Source organism: Mycteria americana, chromosome 3, assembly GCF_035582795.1.
Source record: "Mycteria americana isolate JAX WOST 10 ecotype Jacksonville Zoo and Gardens chromosome 3, USCA_MyAme_1.0, whole genome shotgun sequence".
NCBI classification, from domain to species: Eukaryota; Metazoa; Chordata; class Aves; order Ciconiiformes; family Ciconiidae; genus Mycteria; species Mycteria americana.
In genome coordinates, this window is record NC_134367.1 from 116,257,920 (window position 1) to 116,274,629 (window position 16,710).

Here is a 16,710-nt window from a genome sequence, read left to right on the forward strand (position 1 = left end):
CTGAGGCACCCCACTCTGAGTCTGGTTGGCCTCGCAGACCCCCACGGCGTCAGCCCCCTGGCCTGGCTGCTGAGTGAGTACCTGGAGAGCGCGGAGCCGTCCCGCCGTGCCACGAGCCGTGGTGCTGTCTTTGGTTCCCGTGTGCGGCGCCTGACCCAGCTCCTGGTGCATGTGGACCCCGGCAGCCCAGAGCCAGAGGAAGCAAGAGCAGCTGGTGAGCGAGGGGCTACCCTCCCGTGGGGCTGGGAGGATGGTGGTCCAGAGTGCCGGGCTGTGGCTGTGGGCATCCGCTGGGGAGCTCTGGGGAGGGCCCTGTGGCACAGGGGGCTTCTGAGCCACGGAAGGCTTGTGGCCGTGCCCTTGCAGTGGCTGTGCCTCCCCGGCATCTCCTCTGCCCTGCGCCCCCCAGGGAGAGGGGGAGGCTGCTGGCGGTCAGCATGCAGAGCCTGCCCACGGAGCCGCGCCGAGCCCAGGGTTGTCCCTTGGCAGGTGGGAAGGAGGGGAAGAACAAGGAGGTGCCGGCCAGGGCTGTGAAGGCGGTGGTGGAGAAGTCAAGCGGCCTGTGGGGCATCTCGCAGTGCTGGCGTGGTGTGGTGCAGCAGCAGGTAGAGCTTGGAGGGCCGGCCGTGGGGGCCGGAGAGGGCGCATGGGACCCCGCACCGGGCAGGTGTAGCGGGGAGCGGGGCCTGGCGGTGCCCTGGGAGCGTGGGGAAGGTGCGGGGCTGTACCTGGCCTCCGCGGGGCCCAGAGGGGTGTGGGGACAGCCCTGCTGCACTTGCCACCCTGGCGGGGCTCAGGCGCCAGCCTGGCCCTGTGCCCAGGCTGGTGCTGCAGGCTGGGAGACAGGTACAGTGTCGGGCTACTTATTTCCTGCGGGGCTGCTGCTGCGCTTCTGTCCTGCCCCCGCTGCCCCTGCCCAGCCCTCGGGGCTGCGCTCGTGCCTCTGCCAAGCTCTCGGTATCCCGCGGCAGCACCGGGGCCTGTACTCAGCCCTGGGGCCTCTATTCGGCCCCTGGCCAGGGCCCCGGCAGTTGGTGTCGGCAGAGTGGGGCTGGGGCTGCGGATGTTCCCGTGGGCCGCGGGGCACGTCCCACTGTGAGGCTCACCCCTCTCGTGCTGCGTCCCACAGGTGCAGCGGTTCCTGGAGGCGGCAGGGCAGGCGCCGGACCTTGTGGAGCGATACTGCGGGCTGTACCAGCGCCTGCGTGGTGCCACAGAGGAGCTCTTTGGGCAGCAGGCTGCCTTTGTGCTGGCCCTGGGCCAGGGCTTCGCTGGGGCTTTGCTTCAGCTCTCCTTCCTTACCACCCTGCACGTGAGTCGAGAGAGCGTGGCACCGGCACCAGTACCGGGGCCCCGGGCGCAGGCTGGGGAGGCTGCCCTGGCCTCGGGGGCGAGCTCGGGGTGGGCCATGTCCTGGTCCCCCACCGAGCCATGGAGCCCTGCCCTGCGGTGGCCCTGGATGGTGCCCAACTGCGGGTGCATGACGCTTGTCATGGCGCGGCCCCAACCCCGGTGCCCTTCTGTCTCAGGCTGGTGCCTGGGCACCCTCGGCCCCTGCCTGAGAGCCCCAGGGTTTCCCAGCTGGCGTTCCCCCAGGGGCGTTCCCCCAGCCTGGCCCTGCAGCCACCCGGTGAGCCCTCTCCATAGCCAGCCCTGTCCCTCTGCAGGTGAGTGAGCAGTTTGCCCGCTACCTTGATGGGCAGATTCAGGAGCTCCATGGGGCTGTGGGCAGCGCAGGGCCGCTGCAGCGGCTGCAGCAGATCCTGGAGCCCTTCATCGTCTTCAGTGGCCTGGAGCTCGCCCACACCTTCGAGCACTTCTACCGGTGAGGGGTGCCGTGTCTCCACGGGACCAGAGGGCCTGGTGCGGCGTGGTGTGGCGTGGCGCGGGAGGTGCTGAGGCCGTGGCTGAGCCTGGCCTGGCGTGGCAGCGGTGCTCCTGCTTTGCTTTTCCCGGCTCCGGCATGTGGAGGGAAAGGCTGTGAGGGCCCATGGGCGCTGCCAGTCTGCGGAGGCACGTTTGCTGCTGGCGACAGGGAGGGGAGACAGGTGCTGCCGGGCCTGTGCGCCTTGGGGTGAGGCCAGGGCCGGGGCCGTCTCTGTCTCCTGGCGGGTGGCTGATGGCCACGGGGCTCAGGCCAGCCCCTGACCTGACGCTGGTGGCTGTGGCAGGCACTACCTGGGGGACCGGCTCCTGGCGCAAGGGCCGTCTTGGCTGGAAGGAGCCATTGTGGACCAGATCGGGCTGTGCTTCCCCAGCCGCTTCCCCCAAGAGATGCTGAGCAACTTGGCTGAGTCGGAGGAGCTCCAGCAGCAGTTTTACCTCTTCCAGCTGCAGGAGCAGGACAAGCGGCTGCTGGAGCTAGACATGGGCCTGGACGAGGTGAGCGTGCAGGTGGGGTGAGGAGGCTGGGGGCCGCCCACGTTCCTCACAGGGATCCTGGGGCCTGTCCTGAGCCGCTGTTGTGTCCACGTGCCCAGGCACTGGGGACGGCTTCGGTGGCGGATGTGCCGGAGGTGAAGGTGCTGGCCTTGGCCCCGCGCTGCTGGCCCGTTTCCCCGTCCTGCTACATGGATGAACCTGGGAGGTTTTTCTCGGCGGCCCTGAGCTCTCCCCTGGATGAGTTTGCCGACTTCTGCAGGCGGAGTGAGTGTCGCGGCAGTGGGCGTGCGTGGGTGGTCTCGCTGGGGCCCAGGCCCTCCGCAGCGGCTCAGCCAGAAGTGTCAGGAGTGCTGGGAGTGCCCGTCGGGGCTGGCCCCCAGCCCTTGCGCTGATGCTGTCTCTGGCAGGCCAGAGCCAGCTGGGCTGGGAGTGCACGAAGCCCCGGCGGTTGCAGTGGACGTGGCTGGGCCATGCTGAACTGCAGTTTGGAGACTGCGTCCTCCATGTGTCCACGCTGCAGATGTACATCCTGCTGTGCTTCAACAGCGCTGAGGTAGGAGCTGGGGTTGCGGGAGGGTGAGGGAGGCAGCGGATGCTGGAGTGTAGCAGGGCCATGGCCTCCCTTCCGGTGGCATCTCCAGTGGTGTTTGGGGCACGGGCCCCCCCTTGTTTGGCTGGGCATGTGGCTGGTGGGTCTTGGCTGGCCACTCCCCTCCCGTGCCCTCCTGCAGGAGGTGGCTGTGGAGGCCCTGCTGCAGGCTACGGGGCTCCCTGCTGACCTGGTGCACCAGGCACTGACACCGCTGACCCACGGCGAGGGCGTCCTGGTGTGGAGCTGCATGTCGGGAGGTGAGTGTGGGGCTGGGGCACCCCTGGGGAGGTGCTGGTCTGAGCCCCAAGTGGGTGCTGGGGTAGGGGTTGCATGAGCTTGTAGGGGAAACGAGGGGGCTGGGGTGAGTCTGTCTGTGGGTGCTCGGGGCGCAGGTCTGTGTGTCAAGTTGGGGCCTGAGGCTGTGTGTAGGGCTGGGGGTGGCGTGTGGGGCTAGGGCTTGGGGCCATGCGTGGGGTGAGGGTCAGCGTGGGTGGCTGGGTCTCAGGTCTGTGTGTGGGGTTGTGCGTGTGGCTGTTGCCTGGGGCCATGTGTGGGGTCAGGGATGGGGCTGACACCTGTGCAGGCAGCAGCGGGAGGCCCAGGGTTGGGTCCAACAGCCCCCCGTGTGTCCTGGGGCTCCTTCAGGGCCCAGCTTGGGGCTTGGCTGACCCTGGGCCGGGTGCTAGCTCCAGGTGCACTGCGGCTGAACCAGGCAGCCCTGGCCCATGCCTCTGGCCGCCACCTGAGGCTGCTGCCCCGGCAGAGGTACCTGCGGGCAGAGAGGGCTGAGCTCAGCGCCCTGGAAAGGAAGAGGAACATCCTCTGCTGCCTCATCACCCGCATCCTCAAGGTGGAGAAGCAGCTTCACATTGACAACCTGGTGTTTAGGGTATGGAGGGCTTGAGGGGAGAGAGGGGCCACCTGGATGCTGTGGCACACTACAGTGTGGGGTTCCCTTGCTGCTGTAGGTGATTGATGCCTGTCAGAAGGGTGAGTTGAGTCCAGGGCTGCAGTTCCTGAGCTTCTGCTGCCACAGCGTGGATGTGCTGTCCTGCGTCCTGCACCTGCTGAACCAGGGCTATCTCCGGCGCCAGGAGGAGAGGCCTCATGTCTTGGAATACATCTCTGCTGAGCCCACAACACCTCTTGGGGGCCAGGCACAGATGGTTTTCCAGAGCAGGCCACCAGAGGCATCTCCAGATGAGGACAGCATAGACTGCCTATATTGGTAGGAATGCATGTCACCAGGTGTTGGAGGGGTGTGCATCTCCACCCTGTATGGACATGACACGTTTCTCCATGTCAGGTTGAATCCTGGCATAGGCAGGTCAGAAGAGTTTCTCATGGCAATGCTGCAGGTGCCAATGGGGCACACACTTAGTCCAGAGGAGGCGAAGCTGCTCATGAACCAGACAGTACAACAGGTCCAGGATACTTTGAGCATCCCAGATGATGTTGCTCGGCACCTCCTCATGCACTGCAGGTGGAATGTGGATTTCCTGATCCAGTACTATGTGGAGAACCGTGAGGCCCTGCTCATCTCCTCGGGGCTGCAAGTGCAGAATGCCCAGCCCCCCCCAAGCCCAGGAACCCACTGCCCAGTCTGTGTGAACCAGCTGTGTCCCACTGAGAAGCCACCAACCCTCTGCTGCATGCACTACTGCTGCAAGGTGAAGGTCCTGCGGTCTTTGGCTCCTGTAACTTGGTAGGGAATTGCTGCTGCCTAGTTGGTGGCAGTTGGTTGGCTTTGTCTGAAGCTGTTACCAGGTGATTTTCACAGAGGTCATACATTCTGTTTTCTCGCTTCCCTTGTTTGTTGTGATCCTTCAGCTCCTGATTAGTCTGTTCCTGCTTTTGTGCTTTTGAGTACTTACCGATGGTTTGTGGGGGTTTTGTGCACCCTGGGGGGGGGGGGGGGGGCTTCCAGGGTCACATGACCCAGGTGGTGCAGCTCCTGTTTAGCTCTCATCTCTCCTCTTTTGCCTTCACAGCCCTGTTGGAGTGAGTATCTCACGACTCGCATTGAACAGAACATGGTTGTCAACTGCACCTGTCCCATATCTGAGTGCCATGCACAGCCAACTACAGCCTTCATTTGTTCCATTGTTTCCTCCGAGGAGATTATAGCCAAGGTGAAGTAGGAGAGGTGGTTACTGGGTGTCCAAGCTCTGTTTCATTTTGTTCAGCACTAGCAGATAATCTTGCTGCTGATTTTCCCCTTCCCATTAGTAAGACTGGCAGTGTGATAATTGAGGCAGACCAGATTTCTGCCCAGTGGTGTCTGTTTTCTCTAATCATGGTCAATACCAGCTATTCAGGAAAGCATAACATCAGCAAAAGATCACAGTGGTATTTCCTCTAAACATGTCTCCAGCAAACAACATTTCAGGTGCATCCTTAGTTGAGGACCGGGTGAGAGCTGTGGTAGCAGCTCAGGTATCCTCCGCTGGTGTGCTGGAAGCAATTGTAAAATCTAGGACAAAGAAGAGAAAACATTTCAGCAGTTTCATTTTATCACTGCATCAGTGACCCCAGCGTCCTTTCTCTTCCATCAGTCTCTGGCTTTGAGCACCTCAGGTTTTTGTGAAGATGACAGAGTTACCACATCAGACTTAATCTTCACTCTAATTAAGTCTGTGTGGGTCTACAGACATCTCTAAACCAGGCTTCCTGAGTGCTGCTCACCTTAGTCCTCAGTTAGCAGGGAGCAGCAGGAGCTGCTTGTTCTGAGGCAGAAGCTACTTTTTCTGCCTATTCTTTCAGTTTTCAGTTATTACTTAGAGCTGAACACCCTCCTCACCTAACAGCAGAGCTGTGACTGTCGCATGACAGACTCTTTTTGTTAATTGCTGGACAGAAAAGATGTCTCATGTGTTTTCCACTGCTCTGTTGTTTGAGACAGGTCTCCACCAGCAATTGCTTCTCCAAAAATATTCTCCTCCTCTTCCAGCTCGTTACTGTCATTATGATCCTGTGTGAACAGTCATAAGGAGAAATGAACAGTACTCATAAAGACTGCTCTATCTTATAATTTTTCTTTAAGCTTGCGAACTGGCAACCAAAATGGGCAAGGCTACAGACAAGCATTTCCTTCGATGTATCTTTTGTATCTTGTATGTTGTATCTTGTATCTAGTGCATGTATCTGTGCAGTTAGTTCTTACTGGCTTTCCAAATCCTGTAGTCACACCTGTCTGAGAGCAGGATTTAATATCTTGTTGCTATGGCTATTTTATAAAAAAAGAATATTATTGCAAATCAACATAAATTGCAGCCAATTTTAACAAGTTGCTCTGATGCTCTCACTGAAATGTTATCTGTTTCCCTTTTTGCTCAGTAAGTGGTACGGCTGGAGCGTTAATGCCTCATGCAGTGTCACACATACAGCCAACAGAATAATTTAGGTTGCATTAATCTGTAGAGATCTCTGGCCAACCTTGTGCTCAAAATAGCCAGATTATTGTGTGAAGATCTAATGCTGAAGTTAAAACATACTGCTCCAGGTTCAGTCTTCTCTGCATCTTACATTTAGGTAGCTTTAGGCAGTGGTAAGATCCCCCTCTGCTGCCTTGTCCCCATGCTGAACAAACCCAGCTCTCTTAACCTCCCCTCATACATTCTGTGCTCCAGCCCCTGACTGTCTTGGTGGCCTGTGGATGACATTTTCTCTAGTCTGTTAATGTCTGTCTTGTACTTGGGAGCCCAAACTGTTCCCGATATCCAATTGTGTCACCAGTGCCAAATAGCTGTGAGAAATCCCTTCCCTTGCCTGCTGGTTGCACTCTTGCTAATACAAGAATATTTGAATTTAAACTTTAAATGCTGTATTTCTACAAAACATAAATCCTGTCATGTTTCTGAAAGAGGTTTTCTTTCAACCTTGTTTCCCTCAAGTTCCTTGAGAGTCTATTCTTCAGAGGTCGTATTCCATTCTGCCCCCAGGGATTCTTTGCTGGGAATCTTGCCATAGGCTCTATACCTGGATTAACTTCAGCATGTGCAAAGGTGGTTCTGAGATCTGTTGGTCAGTGTCATGTGGTACTTGGCAACTTCTTGATTGTACCTGGCTAGTTTTCTTCCCAGACCTTCATTGGATGCTTGTTCCCCCTCCTTTTAGTCTTCCTGAGAGCAGCTCTTTCTCTTATGGTTCGAGTAGGAACCCTAGATCCACTTCAGCAGTTGCATCTCTGTCTCCTCCTCATCAAGAAAACAAGATAAAGCAAAACTCCGGACATCAGACGTTGTGAAATTCAGCCTCTGTGAAAGCTGTGATTTGGTGCTGTCTACTGACTCAAGTACCCATTTATCTCTCTGGGTACTGGCGTCTGGGCAGAAACTATCACATTGCTTATCAACAGGATGACAACAGACACAGATGTTGACTCTCTTTGAGAAGAATGAAGTGGCTTTGTTGAGACTTTGCCTCCACCAGGCATTTTGCCATAACACAGGCTGACATCCTTGCAGCCAGTCAGTGCACACTCTCTGGTTTAGGTTGCCTGAGAGAGAGAATGAACAAGAGAGAATACACGAGAGAGAGAAACGAATGAGAGCCCGTGTGAGCCCTTCAGTGCTCAGGGCTTGCACCTTTTCTCTCTAGTGCTTGTTGTGACCTGTATTGTCCTTTCTGTGCCTGGTGGCTTTAGAGCAGCTCTCCAGTTATGCAAAAGTCTCTACAGGAAGGCTGTGAAGACTACAGGATTTCTTCTGAACTTCCTCTAGCTTTGTGTATGTTTGCACAGTCCTTACACTACAGTAACCGAGCATAGAAAACTAAGCTACTACATGCAGTATAGTTGCATCCCTGGGTCCCTGCCTGAACAGTCCCTTATTGATAACCAGTTTGCCTTGTCCTCTGCAGTAATGTCTAGAGGCTGTGGGCAAAGCGAACCTCCTTCCCCTTTGCACATCATGTAACTAAGCAAAAGTCTGCTGAGGAACTTAAAATCAGAAAAAGTTAAAAAGAGCACCTGATAGCTTTCTATGGTGAGATGATTGGCTTGGTGGATGACGGGAGATGTTCGTCTATCTCAGCTTTAGTAAGGCTTTCTACACCATCATCCACAACATCCTCATAGAATAAAACTGATGAAATGCAAGCTGGATGAGTGGACAGTGAGATGGCCTGCTGAGCTCAAAGGGTTATGATCAATGGCAGAAAGCTCAGCTGGAGGCCAGTCACTAGTGGTGTAACCCAGAGGTTGATACTAAGGTTAACATTGTTTAACATCTTCATTGATGACCTGGATGATGGGACCAGGTGCACCCTCAGCAAATTTATAGATGGGAGGTGTAGTTGATGCTCCAGATGGTTGTGCTGCCATTCAGAGGGACCTCAACAGACTAGAGAACTTGGCAAACAAGAATATCATTAAGTTCAACAAAGGGAAATGCCAAGTCCTGCTCCTGGGGTGGAATAACCCAATGCAACAGTATGTGCTGGGGGCCAACCATCTGGAAAGCAGCCCTGCAGAAAACAAAAATGGAATCATGGTGGACAACAAGTTGAACATAAGCCAACAGTATGCCCTTGTGGCTAAGAACATCCACTAGCATCTTAGGATGTTCTTAGGAATTAGGAAGAGCATTGACAGCAGGCTGAGGAAAGTGATATTTCCCCTCTTACCCAGTGCTGGTGAGACCACATCTGGAGTACTATGTCCATTTCTGGGCTCACCAGTACAAGAAAGACTTGACATACTAGGGAGAATCCAGCAAAAGGCCACAAAGATGATTTAGATTTTGGAACACCTCTACGAGAAGCTGAGAGAGCTGGGTTTGTTTAGCATGGAGAAGAGAAGGCTCAGGTGGATCTTATCAACATGTGTAATACACAAATGGGATTAAGGAGCTAGATTCTTCTTGGTGATATCCAGTGAAAGGACAAGAGGCAGTGGGCAGTAATTTAAATACAAAGAATTCCATTTAAACATAAGAATACTTTTTTTTTTTTTTAAACAGTAAGGGTAATGGAACATTGGAACAGGTTGGGCAGAGAGGCTTGTAGTCTTTATCCTTGTGTACGCTCAAAACCCAACTGGACGACATGGTCCTGAGCAATCCTGCTTTGAGCTGGAGGGGTTGGACTAGTTTGTATCTCCAGATGTGCCTTCCAACCTCAGCTATTCTGTGATTATATGAAACAGCCTCCAGATATGACACAAGGGGTGGGGAATTTACACAAAGGGAATGAAAGAGTAAAATAACTTAGTGCTGTTTTGTTGTGAACAGTTGTTCAGTCAGATGTAGAGCCCAGAGGCACCAGACCCCAGTTGTAAAGCCTAACCATGCAGCTTCTCTGCCTTAAATCTCCTTTCCTGGCTTCTTATTACAGTATGAAAAAGCCCTCCTTAGAGGCTATGTTGAGTGTTGCTCCAACCTGACATGGTGCACCAACCCTCAGGGCTGTGATCAGATCCTCCTTAAGAATGGACTTGGTTATGGGGCAGCCTGTTCCAAGTGCTCCTGGATATCCTGCTTCAACTGCAACTTCCCAGAGGTGAGGCTGAGCTGAATCATGGGCAATACTGTCTTGGGTTTGGCATGCACCATTTTGCTTTTGTGTGGTTGACTGGCTCTCTCTTTCAGGCCCATTATCCTGCTAGCTGCAGCCACATGTCTCAGTGGGTGGATGATGATGGGTACTATGAGGGAATGACAAGTGAAGCCCAAAGCAAACATCTGGCTAAGCTCATTTCGAAGCACTGCCCAAGCTGCCAGGCTCAGATAGAGAAAAATGAGGGGTGCCTGCAGTGAGTATCCATTTTTGTTTGCTACTGGAGACAGGAGAGGGCAAAGACATACAGTTAGGTCCATTGTGCTTTTTTTTTTTTTTGGCTGTGGAGTAAAAGTTATAGCAGGTCTGTTTTATAGTTTCAGAGGAATGAGTGATTGCCTTTAATTCCTAGGAAAAGCAAAATGTTCCCCAGCATTCAGAGTTAAATCCATTGATAGCTCTGTAGTAGAACCACAACTCATTTTGCAGCACCTTTTTATAGCGCACGCTTGTCTGCTCTCAGAATCTGCTGTAGACATCCAGAGGTACAGGTTAGGGGAGTGGATATCTCAGCACCATGTTTCCTCTCATGCTCACCTATTCCTGTAACTTTAAGCAATTTTCTTTTAACTGCCTCTTTTGAATTGGCTTGGATCTCTGGCAGCCTTTTACACGATAGGGTGGTTACCTCCAGCTTTGAAGCCAGGGCTTAGGAGTTGCCATTTGTTTCTTCCTTTCACTGGCACAGCCCTTAGTGCCCAGCTGTGATTTGTCCCCACATGTTGTGTGTAGCCCTAGGGCTGTGCAGTGCCTTTCTGCACTGTGGAGTACTGCATTACTGAGGGAAGAGGTGAGGTACTCATGTGGATCTTGCTTCAAACTGTGGAATGCTTAGTTCACCCTTCAAGTACGTGGTAAGTTCGTACTGTGAGATCTTGCTGCCAATTTACCCAGCTCATTTTTGGAGGCACAATGACTGGTTTTAAGTATTATCTGCTTCCAGCAAAGGCTTTAAAAAATACATGCAGGGAAATGCTGCATGAATACTGAGTGAATGGGCGTGACTGGGCTGCACACTCCAGCCCTATGATATAGGGGAGCACTGGGAGGAACTGCCTGCAAGTGGCTGTTAGGACTGAGTGATTCCCATTGTTCTTCTCCTACCATGCAGTATGACGTGTGCAAAGTGTAATCATGGCTTCTGTTGGCGTTGCCTCAAGCCCTGGCGGCCGACTCATAAGGATTATTACAACTGCTCCGCTATGGTGAGTGGTTTGCTATATCCCAGTGGTTCATGCTCGTGTTCAGATGCACCTGGCCTCTCAAAGAGAGGGTGAGGATCTCCACTTGTGCCCTTTACTCTGGACTTTGTGCACTTGCCAGTAATATTGATAGCATTGTCAAAGTCTGTATGTGTGGTAGCCATTTCCAGGCAACCCTAGTACTTGAGGGAAGTTGCTACAGGTTACTTCTACCTTTCCTTTCAGGTTAGTAAAGCAGCTTGGCAGGAGAAGCGTTTTCAGGATTACAATGAGAGATGCACCTTTCATCATCATGCAAAGGTAAGGCCTCCTCCTGCCTCTGCAGATGCTGACTCTGTTGCCTTAGCTCTGGTGAGCAGGACAATTACTATTGTGCCTCAATGTATTTCACCTGAAGCTGAGAATCAGGCTTCAGATCCAGGTGGGGACACCTGGTCATTTCACCCTTGCTCTGGTGTAACGGGTAGTTCTTGGCCTGCTTTCTTCTACCAAGTCTGTTGTGGAAACTGAACACCTAACTTGTGTTCACGTACTCAAACTGATGCAGTACTTGGGAGCAATGGTGACTGAAGGCTGAACTCTGTGTAGAGATGAGATACTGTAAAAGATTGAAGTGATGGCACAGTAGAGATGTCATAGCTGGATGCGGTAAATGCTCTCCTGCTGCCTGCATTGTCTGGGATGGCACTTCAGGATACTTAGCAATTATCTCTGTGGAAGGTGCTATTTTTTTGATCTTGTGGAGCTTGACATAAACTTTTTTCTATCTCCTGTGGTTATTGCAGGAATTTGCTATAAGTCTGAGGAACAGGGTTTCTTCCATCAGTGAGATGCCAAAAATTAGGACTTTGACCTTTGTTCTTGATGCCTGCAAAGTGCTAGAACAGGCACGGAAGGTAAGGCTGGATTCTATTCTGTTGGTGTGTTTTATGCCTTTCTTAAAGTGAGGAAACGCCAGCCTTGCTGTACTCCAAACAAGGGGAGACAGAAAAGCTTGAGGAGAGGAATAGCACGAGGACAGGGGAAGAACTCCTGTCTGCCTTTCCCTTGCTCTGAGTTGGGCTCTGTCTGCAGTGTTCCTCACAGTCAGGTCATAGGATTTGGAGCTTAGCTCAAGTTGACACCATGGAATCAACACAAGGATCTATATTTAGGGTTTTCATATACTGGGCTTGGTTCATTCTAATTTGAAATGCCCCAGTGGTGGTACTTACCTTTTGAAAGCTCTCCTGATGCTGTGTTACAGTTAGGAAGTCCCTCTTGATGCTCATGTTATGATTTTTCTTTCTTAACTTCGTTTCACGAGCCATAGGTGTTTTGGGAGCACTGAGTTACCTACTGCATGCCCTGATAGCCACATTATGAAGGATTTGCAGTGCAGCCACTGGATGTGTGCAGTAAGCCTGTGACAGCATAGGCCTGCAATGTCTTCTATCCCCTGAAACATAGGAAGGAGGTGGGAATTGCCTTTGCAGTGTTGCCTTTGCAATATATACCTTGTTTGTGCAGGCAGACCTGATTTTGAGAGAGGCATGTGGAACAAGGGTGTCTGACCCTGTTTTGTCTTTTCAGTATGGTAGCCCCTGTGTTTGCCAGGTTACATATCACTGTAGCTTGCTGCTGATGGCTTTTCTGGCCCATTTCTTTAAATCAAAACAGTGATCTCGTTTCCTGCTGGGTGCCTGGATGGCTTTAGGGGTTATTCATTCATAATAGGAGTTTGTCACTTGTAGAAATGCCTTTGTTGTGGGCTCTTGGTGCTGTATAGCACCATGTCTGCTTCCCTTTGGGCTCAGTTCTCTCAGTTCATTGCCACTTGAGTTCAACCTGGGCTGCCCAGCAATGTGTAGAGTCTGTGTGCTGGCTGTTGACTCTCTGCCTGCTGGTCAGTCACACTTGTTAAGCATTTACAATCTGTGTTCCTGTGATGGATTGCAGGTGGGAACAGTCAGTTATTTCAGACTTCAGTACAAAATAATTACACATTCATTTCCAGTTCTACGAATAGCTCTAGGTAGCCTGGCGCTGCTGTCACTTGGCATAATAGTTCACTGGGCTATTGCCACAGACCAGAAGCACTGCCAGGGTTCTCTCAGCCACTGATACGTAATGAAGTCTGGAAGGGTTTGATGCTACTTTATTCTTGCCCACTCTGAATCTGAATGCTTACAGCATGATCTGTACTGCTCCAGGTGCTGGCCTACTCCTGTGTGTACAGCTACTATAACCAGGACACTGAGAGCATTGATATTGTGGAACAGCAGACTGAGAGCCTAGAGCTGCATACTAATGCTCTGCAGATCCTTCTGGGTAAGTTCCCCAGCCTCTCCAAAGTAGAGACTAGCATTCCCAGCTGTCTGGTTCAAAGGGTGGCAGCTCTGTAGTGGGGCAATAGCATACACACCAGCACCCAGCTGGTCTCTCTCGCTTCTCCCAGCCCATTTTTGCCTTCTTGGTGTCATTTCTGGGAAGTCCACTGAAGCAGTTTGGCTGCTGGTGGAGAGTGATGCAGTAAGGAGCAACATGTTCCCTTCTGAAAGAGGAATGTATGTGCACAGGAGACCTAAGTAGCTGTGACTGGCTTCTTAATCAGAGCCAAGGGACTCAGTCTCTGCTTAAGAGTGTGGGAAGCAGCATGACTTTGTTGGCCTTGAATTGCAGAGGAAACCCTGCTGCAGTACCAGGACCTGGCCTCTTCTCTTCAGCTCCTGAAAGCAGAGCATTTCAGTGCTGGTTTGGAGTTGGTACACCAGATCAAGGAGCGTCTCTTTGCAATTCTCTGGCACTCCACACAGGTGAAGTCCACATGCCTGTTAGTGGCTTGTCTTGCTCTGGTCGAGTTTGATCTTGGGCAAAGCTAGAAAGGGGCTTGATCAGCTGAGGGGATAGACTCTTAGTGCTGTGTGTATGTAGGGAAAGGGTTTGCAGCACAAAATATACCTCAAATCGCATATTGTGCCTCTCTTCTGGCTGTTGTTCCATGCTAGCAGGATTTCCACATTGGGCTCCAGACTTTGGCAGATCCTGGTCAGAGAAAGGTGAAACTCTCAAATGTGCCTACTTCAGCCCCTGCCTGTATAGGGTGAGTTTTCGTAGCGCGGTAACAAGGAAAGGTGGGTGAGTGCAGACAAAAAGCAGGTGACTAGAGTTTTCCCCTGTGCTTGCTGACATACAAAAGAGTTAATAACAGATACTGATTACTTGCATCCTGTGTTGTGGTTTGAGATAACAATGTAAGTGACATGGTGGTGTAGGGAGACCAGCAAAACCTCCGCTTGGTATGCAGCTATGGTCAAGAAAGCTCCATTACTGGCAGACCCAGTTTATGGAAGTTGCTCTCCCTGGACTCTCTTGAGTTTCTGTAGAGTGTCACGTTCTTTCTTCAGAGATCTAGGAGGTGTCTAGATGAGAGAAGCAAGAACAATAACATACATGGGGGGAGGTGGAAGGGCCTGACATTTATTTTAAGAAGGGAATTGAGAAGGGATGACACAGCTGTAAAATAGTGTGTTGAGAGGTGAAATGGATGGTTTGTTGTTTCCCTGTCCTAGAATACTGAGCTGGTAGGTGTTAAGTATGATTGGAAGGTGCTGGGTTCGTAACAAAGTCCATTCCTGTACGACACACTGTTTAAACCAAGAAACACAACTGGCATCTGCTATCCCAGTGTGACCAATCCCCTCTGACAGCTGCTGTGTTTCCAGGAGCTAAACAGGGTGCTGAGTGTTGCAAGAAAGAATGACAACTGAGTCAAGAGACACTCTGTTTCAGAGCAGGGCTTCTGGTCTCCTTGGAATGAGGCTGAGACACCAGAGCTGGTAGCAGACTGCAGCTTGTTGGCCCAGTCACACATGGCTCTCTGGCACAGCCCTGTGCTGCATGCATGGATAAGGCCATTTAATCACCTTTTCCTAGGTGCACCTGCATAGCTGCTGTGTCCTTGAGGCATGACTTTGGATGGGGATGCTGAGGTGATGGTAGTAGGGAGGAGGAGGGTGGTGTGGGGCTGGGTTGTGGTTGCTGCTCACAGCCAGGGCTCTGCTCTGATGCTTTCCTCCTCAATAGGCCAAAACGTACCATCTTGTGTGGCTCCCCCAACACAGATGAAGGTGGCAAAGAGGTTGAAGATGAGGAGTATGAACCGCAGTGGCAGGAAGACTATGATGACGATGACGACCTTGATGAAGACAACTTTCTGTTCGATGAGGAGTCAGATAACCTTGATTGTGACTCCTACTTTGATGATGATGATGCCTATGACTAGAAGTGGGCTGTCACCCAGCCTGCCAGCCTGGACCTCTGCCTCTACTCTGTCTCAACCAGTTTGTATTAGTGTCTTTCCTCAAAGGCAGTGAGGAGCTCTCAAGCAGAACAAAGAGACATTTCCTCTGGGGGCTACTTGCTCAGTGACTCCCCTTTAATATGCAGAAACATTGCTCTGGACAGATGGGCTGTGCTACTGTGGCCACGTCTCTCAAAGACATCTCCTCGCCTTTCTCCGTTGTCTCCATTTCTGTCCATAGGTATCTAATTGAGTTAGAAAGTCACAGTCCAGCTGCAAAGTGAGGACTGCTTGCCACCCGTTAAAGGAGTGTTCAGTGTCCTTGGGCTTGCTCTCCCCAAGGACTGGGCACAGGTGAGTGTGGCATGTGTGCTAGCATGGCACTATCTAATCCAGCCAGTGTCTAGAAACACTGTAAAGCAGTCAAGTCAAAGCCTCCCCTCTGGAGCTGGTGGGATTCCCTCCAGAGCCACAGATGGATGTGATTCAGTGCATTCCTGTAGTTGAGGGGGACAGCTTTTTTGCTGTTTGTTGGAGGAGTTGTCTTCTCTGCTATGAAGCAGGATGGGCTGCTATGAGTGGCACAAGTTTGCAGGACTGTTTTTAAGTGTATAAATGTATGCACGCACACACACACATATATATGAGAGAGATATATATATATATGCGCAGAGGTTGTTCAGATAATACTTTATCTTTGCAAAAAAGAGAACCCTGAGGAACAAGGGTTGAAAAAAGTTCTGTTTAAAAAAGAAACAGTTTTCTTCTAGCACAAGCCTCCTTGTTGTCTATGGGGAACATGGGTGTGAAGGGAGAGCAGGACATTCTCGTGTGGGGAGGATGTGACCTGGATGTGCTCGTCCCAGGATTTATTTGTGAAATTGGTGTGGGTTTGGTATCCTCACCCAGGCCACGCGGTCTGCCCTGCAAAGTGGCTTTTCCTTCCTGGGCAGTTTGGGGAACAGTAAGAGGTATGGGGAGGGATGGGAAAGAGGGCAGGGGACCAGACCACGCAAAGTGATGGGGCTGGTGTTTCTCGGAGCAGGTGCAAGACAGAATGCTTGCATGTTGATGAAGGTGGTAACATGTGGTGCCCAGCAGGAAACAGATGTGAGACTGCTGTTGGGGCTTGAGGGGTGATGTGGAGGTTTGTGGGATTGTTTTGGAGATACGGGGCTCTTCTCAGGCCTTGGGTATCATCTAGGAGGGATGTGGGGTTCTTAGGGGATGCTGGGCAGGGGACAATTGCCTGGGGCAGACCAGGGAGAGAGGACTGGTTTTTCCACTCCCCCCGACCTCCTTGCTCCTACTCCTGCATGGGGTTCAGCCTTCTGGCTGAACCCCAGAGTCTGTCAAGGTGGAAGTCCCAGCCCTGCATCCCCTATGTGGCAAATGGGTTCCCTGCCCCACAACCAGAGCGCGACACCTCTCTGGGCCCTCTCCTCAGGGCCACTAGGGGGAGAGATGTGGTGGGGATGCCCAGACAGCCTCATCTTCCCCAGTGTGACCAGTGCTTGCAGGAACAGCCTGAATTCCCCAGATTGTTGGGGGACAGAGCAGAACATCCTAGATGACGGGAGTTCTTCATCCACTGTCTCCTGGATGCCTGCTTAATACCCCAAAATTCAGAAGAATTGTGAGGCCCTGCTTTCATGGATGATATTTGTACTGAAAATCAAGATCAAGCCTTGATCTTC

The 16,710-nt window shown here is 52.2% G+C and overlaps 1 protein-coding gene across 11 annotated transcripts in view; it reads left to right on the forward strand.

Annotated features, from left to right (window-relative positions):
• The window catches only part of CUL9 (cullin 9), a 35,261-nt gene extending 19,449 nt beyond the window's left edge, over positions 1-15,812 (forward strand). For 4 of the 11 annotated variants that reach the window (XM_075496695.1, XM_075496699.1, XM_075496697.1 and 1 more), the window contains 21 exons: positions 38-214; positions 490-605; positions 1,130-1,312; positions 1,668-1,825; positions 2,172-2,382; positions 2,481-2,646; positions 2,790-2,935; positions 3,114-3,231; positions 3,661-3,863; positions 3,943-4,202; positions 4,281-4,644; positions 4,966-5,106; positions 9,308-9,472; positions 9,562-9,725; positions 10,641-10,734; positions 10,957-11,031; positions 11,517-11,627; positions 12,924-13,041; positions 13,393-13,526; positions 13,719-13,813; positions 14,797-15,801. In XM_075496695.1, the coding sequence (XP_075352810.1) occupies positions 38-214; positions 490-605; positions 1,130-1,312; positions 1,668-1,825; positions 2,172-2,382; positions 2,481-2,646; positions 2,790-2,935; positions 3,114-3,231; positions 3,661-3,863; positions 3,943-4,202; positions 4,281-4,644; positions 4,966-5,106; positions 9,308-9,472; positions 9,562-9,725; positions 10,641-10,734; positions 10,957-11,031; positions 11,517-11,627; positions 12,924-13,041; positions 13,393-13,526; positions 13,719-13,813; positions 14,797-14,995 (3,398 nt within the window). In that variant the 3' untranslated portion in view covers positions 14,996-15,801. Of the gene's footprint in view, positions 1-37; positions 215-489; positions 606-1,129; positions 1,313-1,667; positions 1,826-2,171; positions 2,383-2,480; positions 2,647-2,789; positions 2,936-3,113; positions 3,232-3,660; positions 3,864-3,942; positions 4,203-4,280; positions 4,645-4,965; positions 5,107-9,307; positions 9,473-9,561; positions 9,726-10,640; positions 10,735-10,956; positions 11,032-11,516; positions 11,628-12,043; positions 12,185-12,923; positions 13,042-13,392; positions 13,527-13,718; positions 13,814-14,796 lie in introns of those variants that run through there. The other 7 variants (XM_075496701.1, XM_075496698.1, XM_075496706.1 and 4 more) reach the window with 7 other exon arrangements.
• Positions 15,813-16,710: the final 898 nt, after the last annotated feature.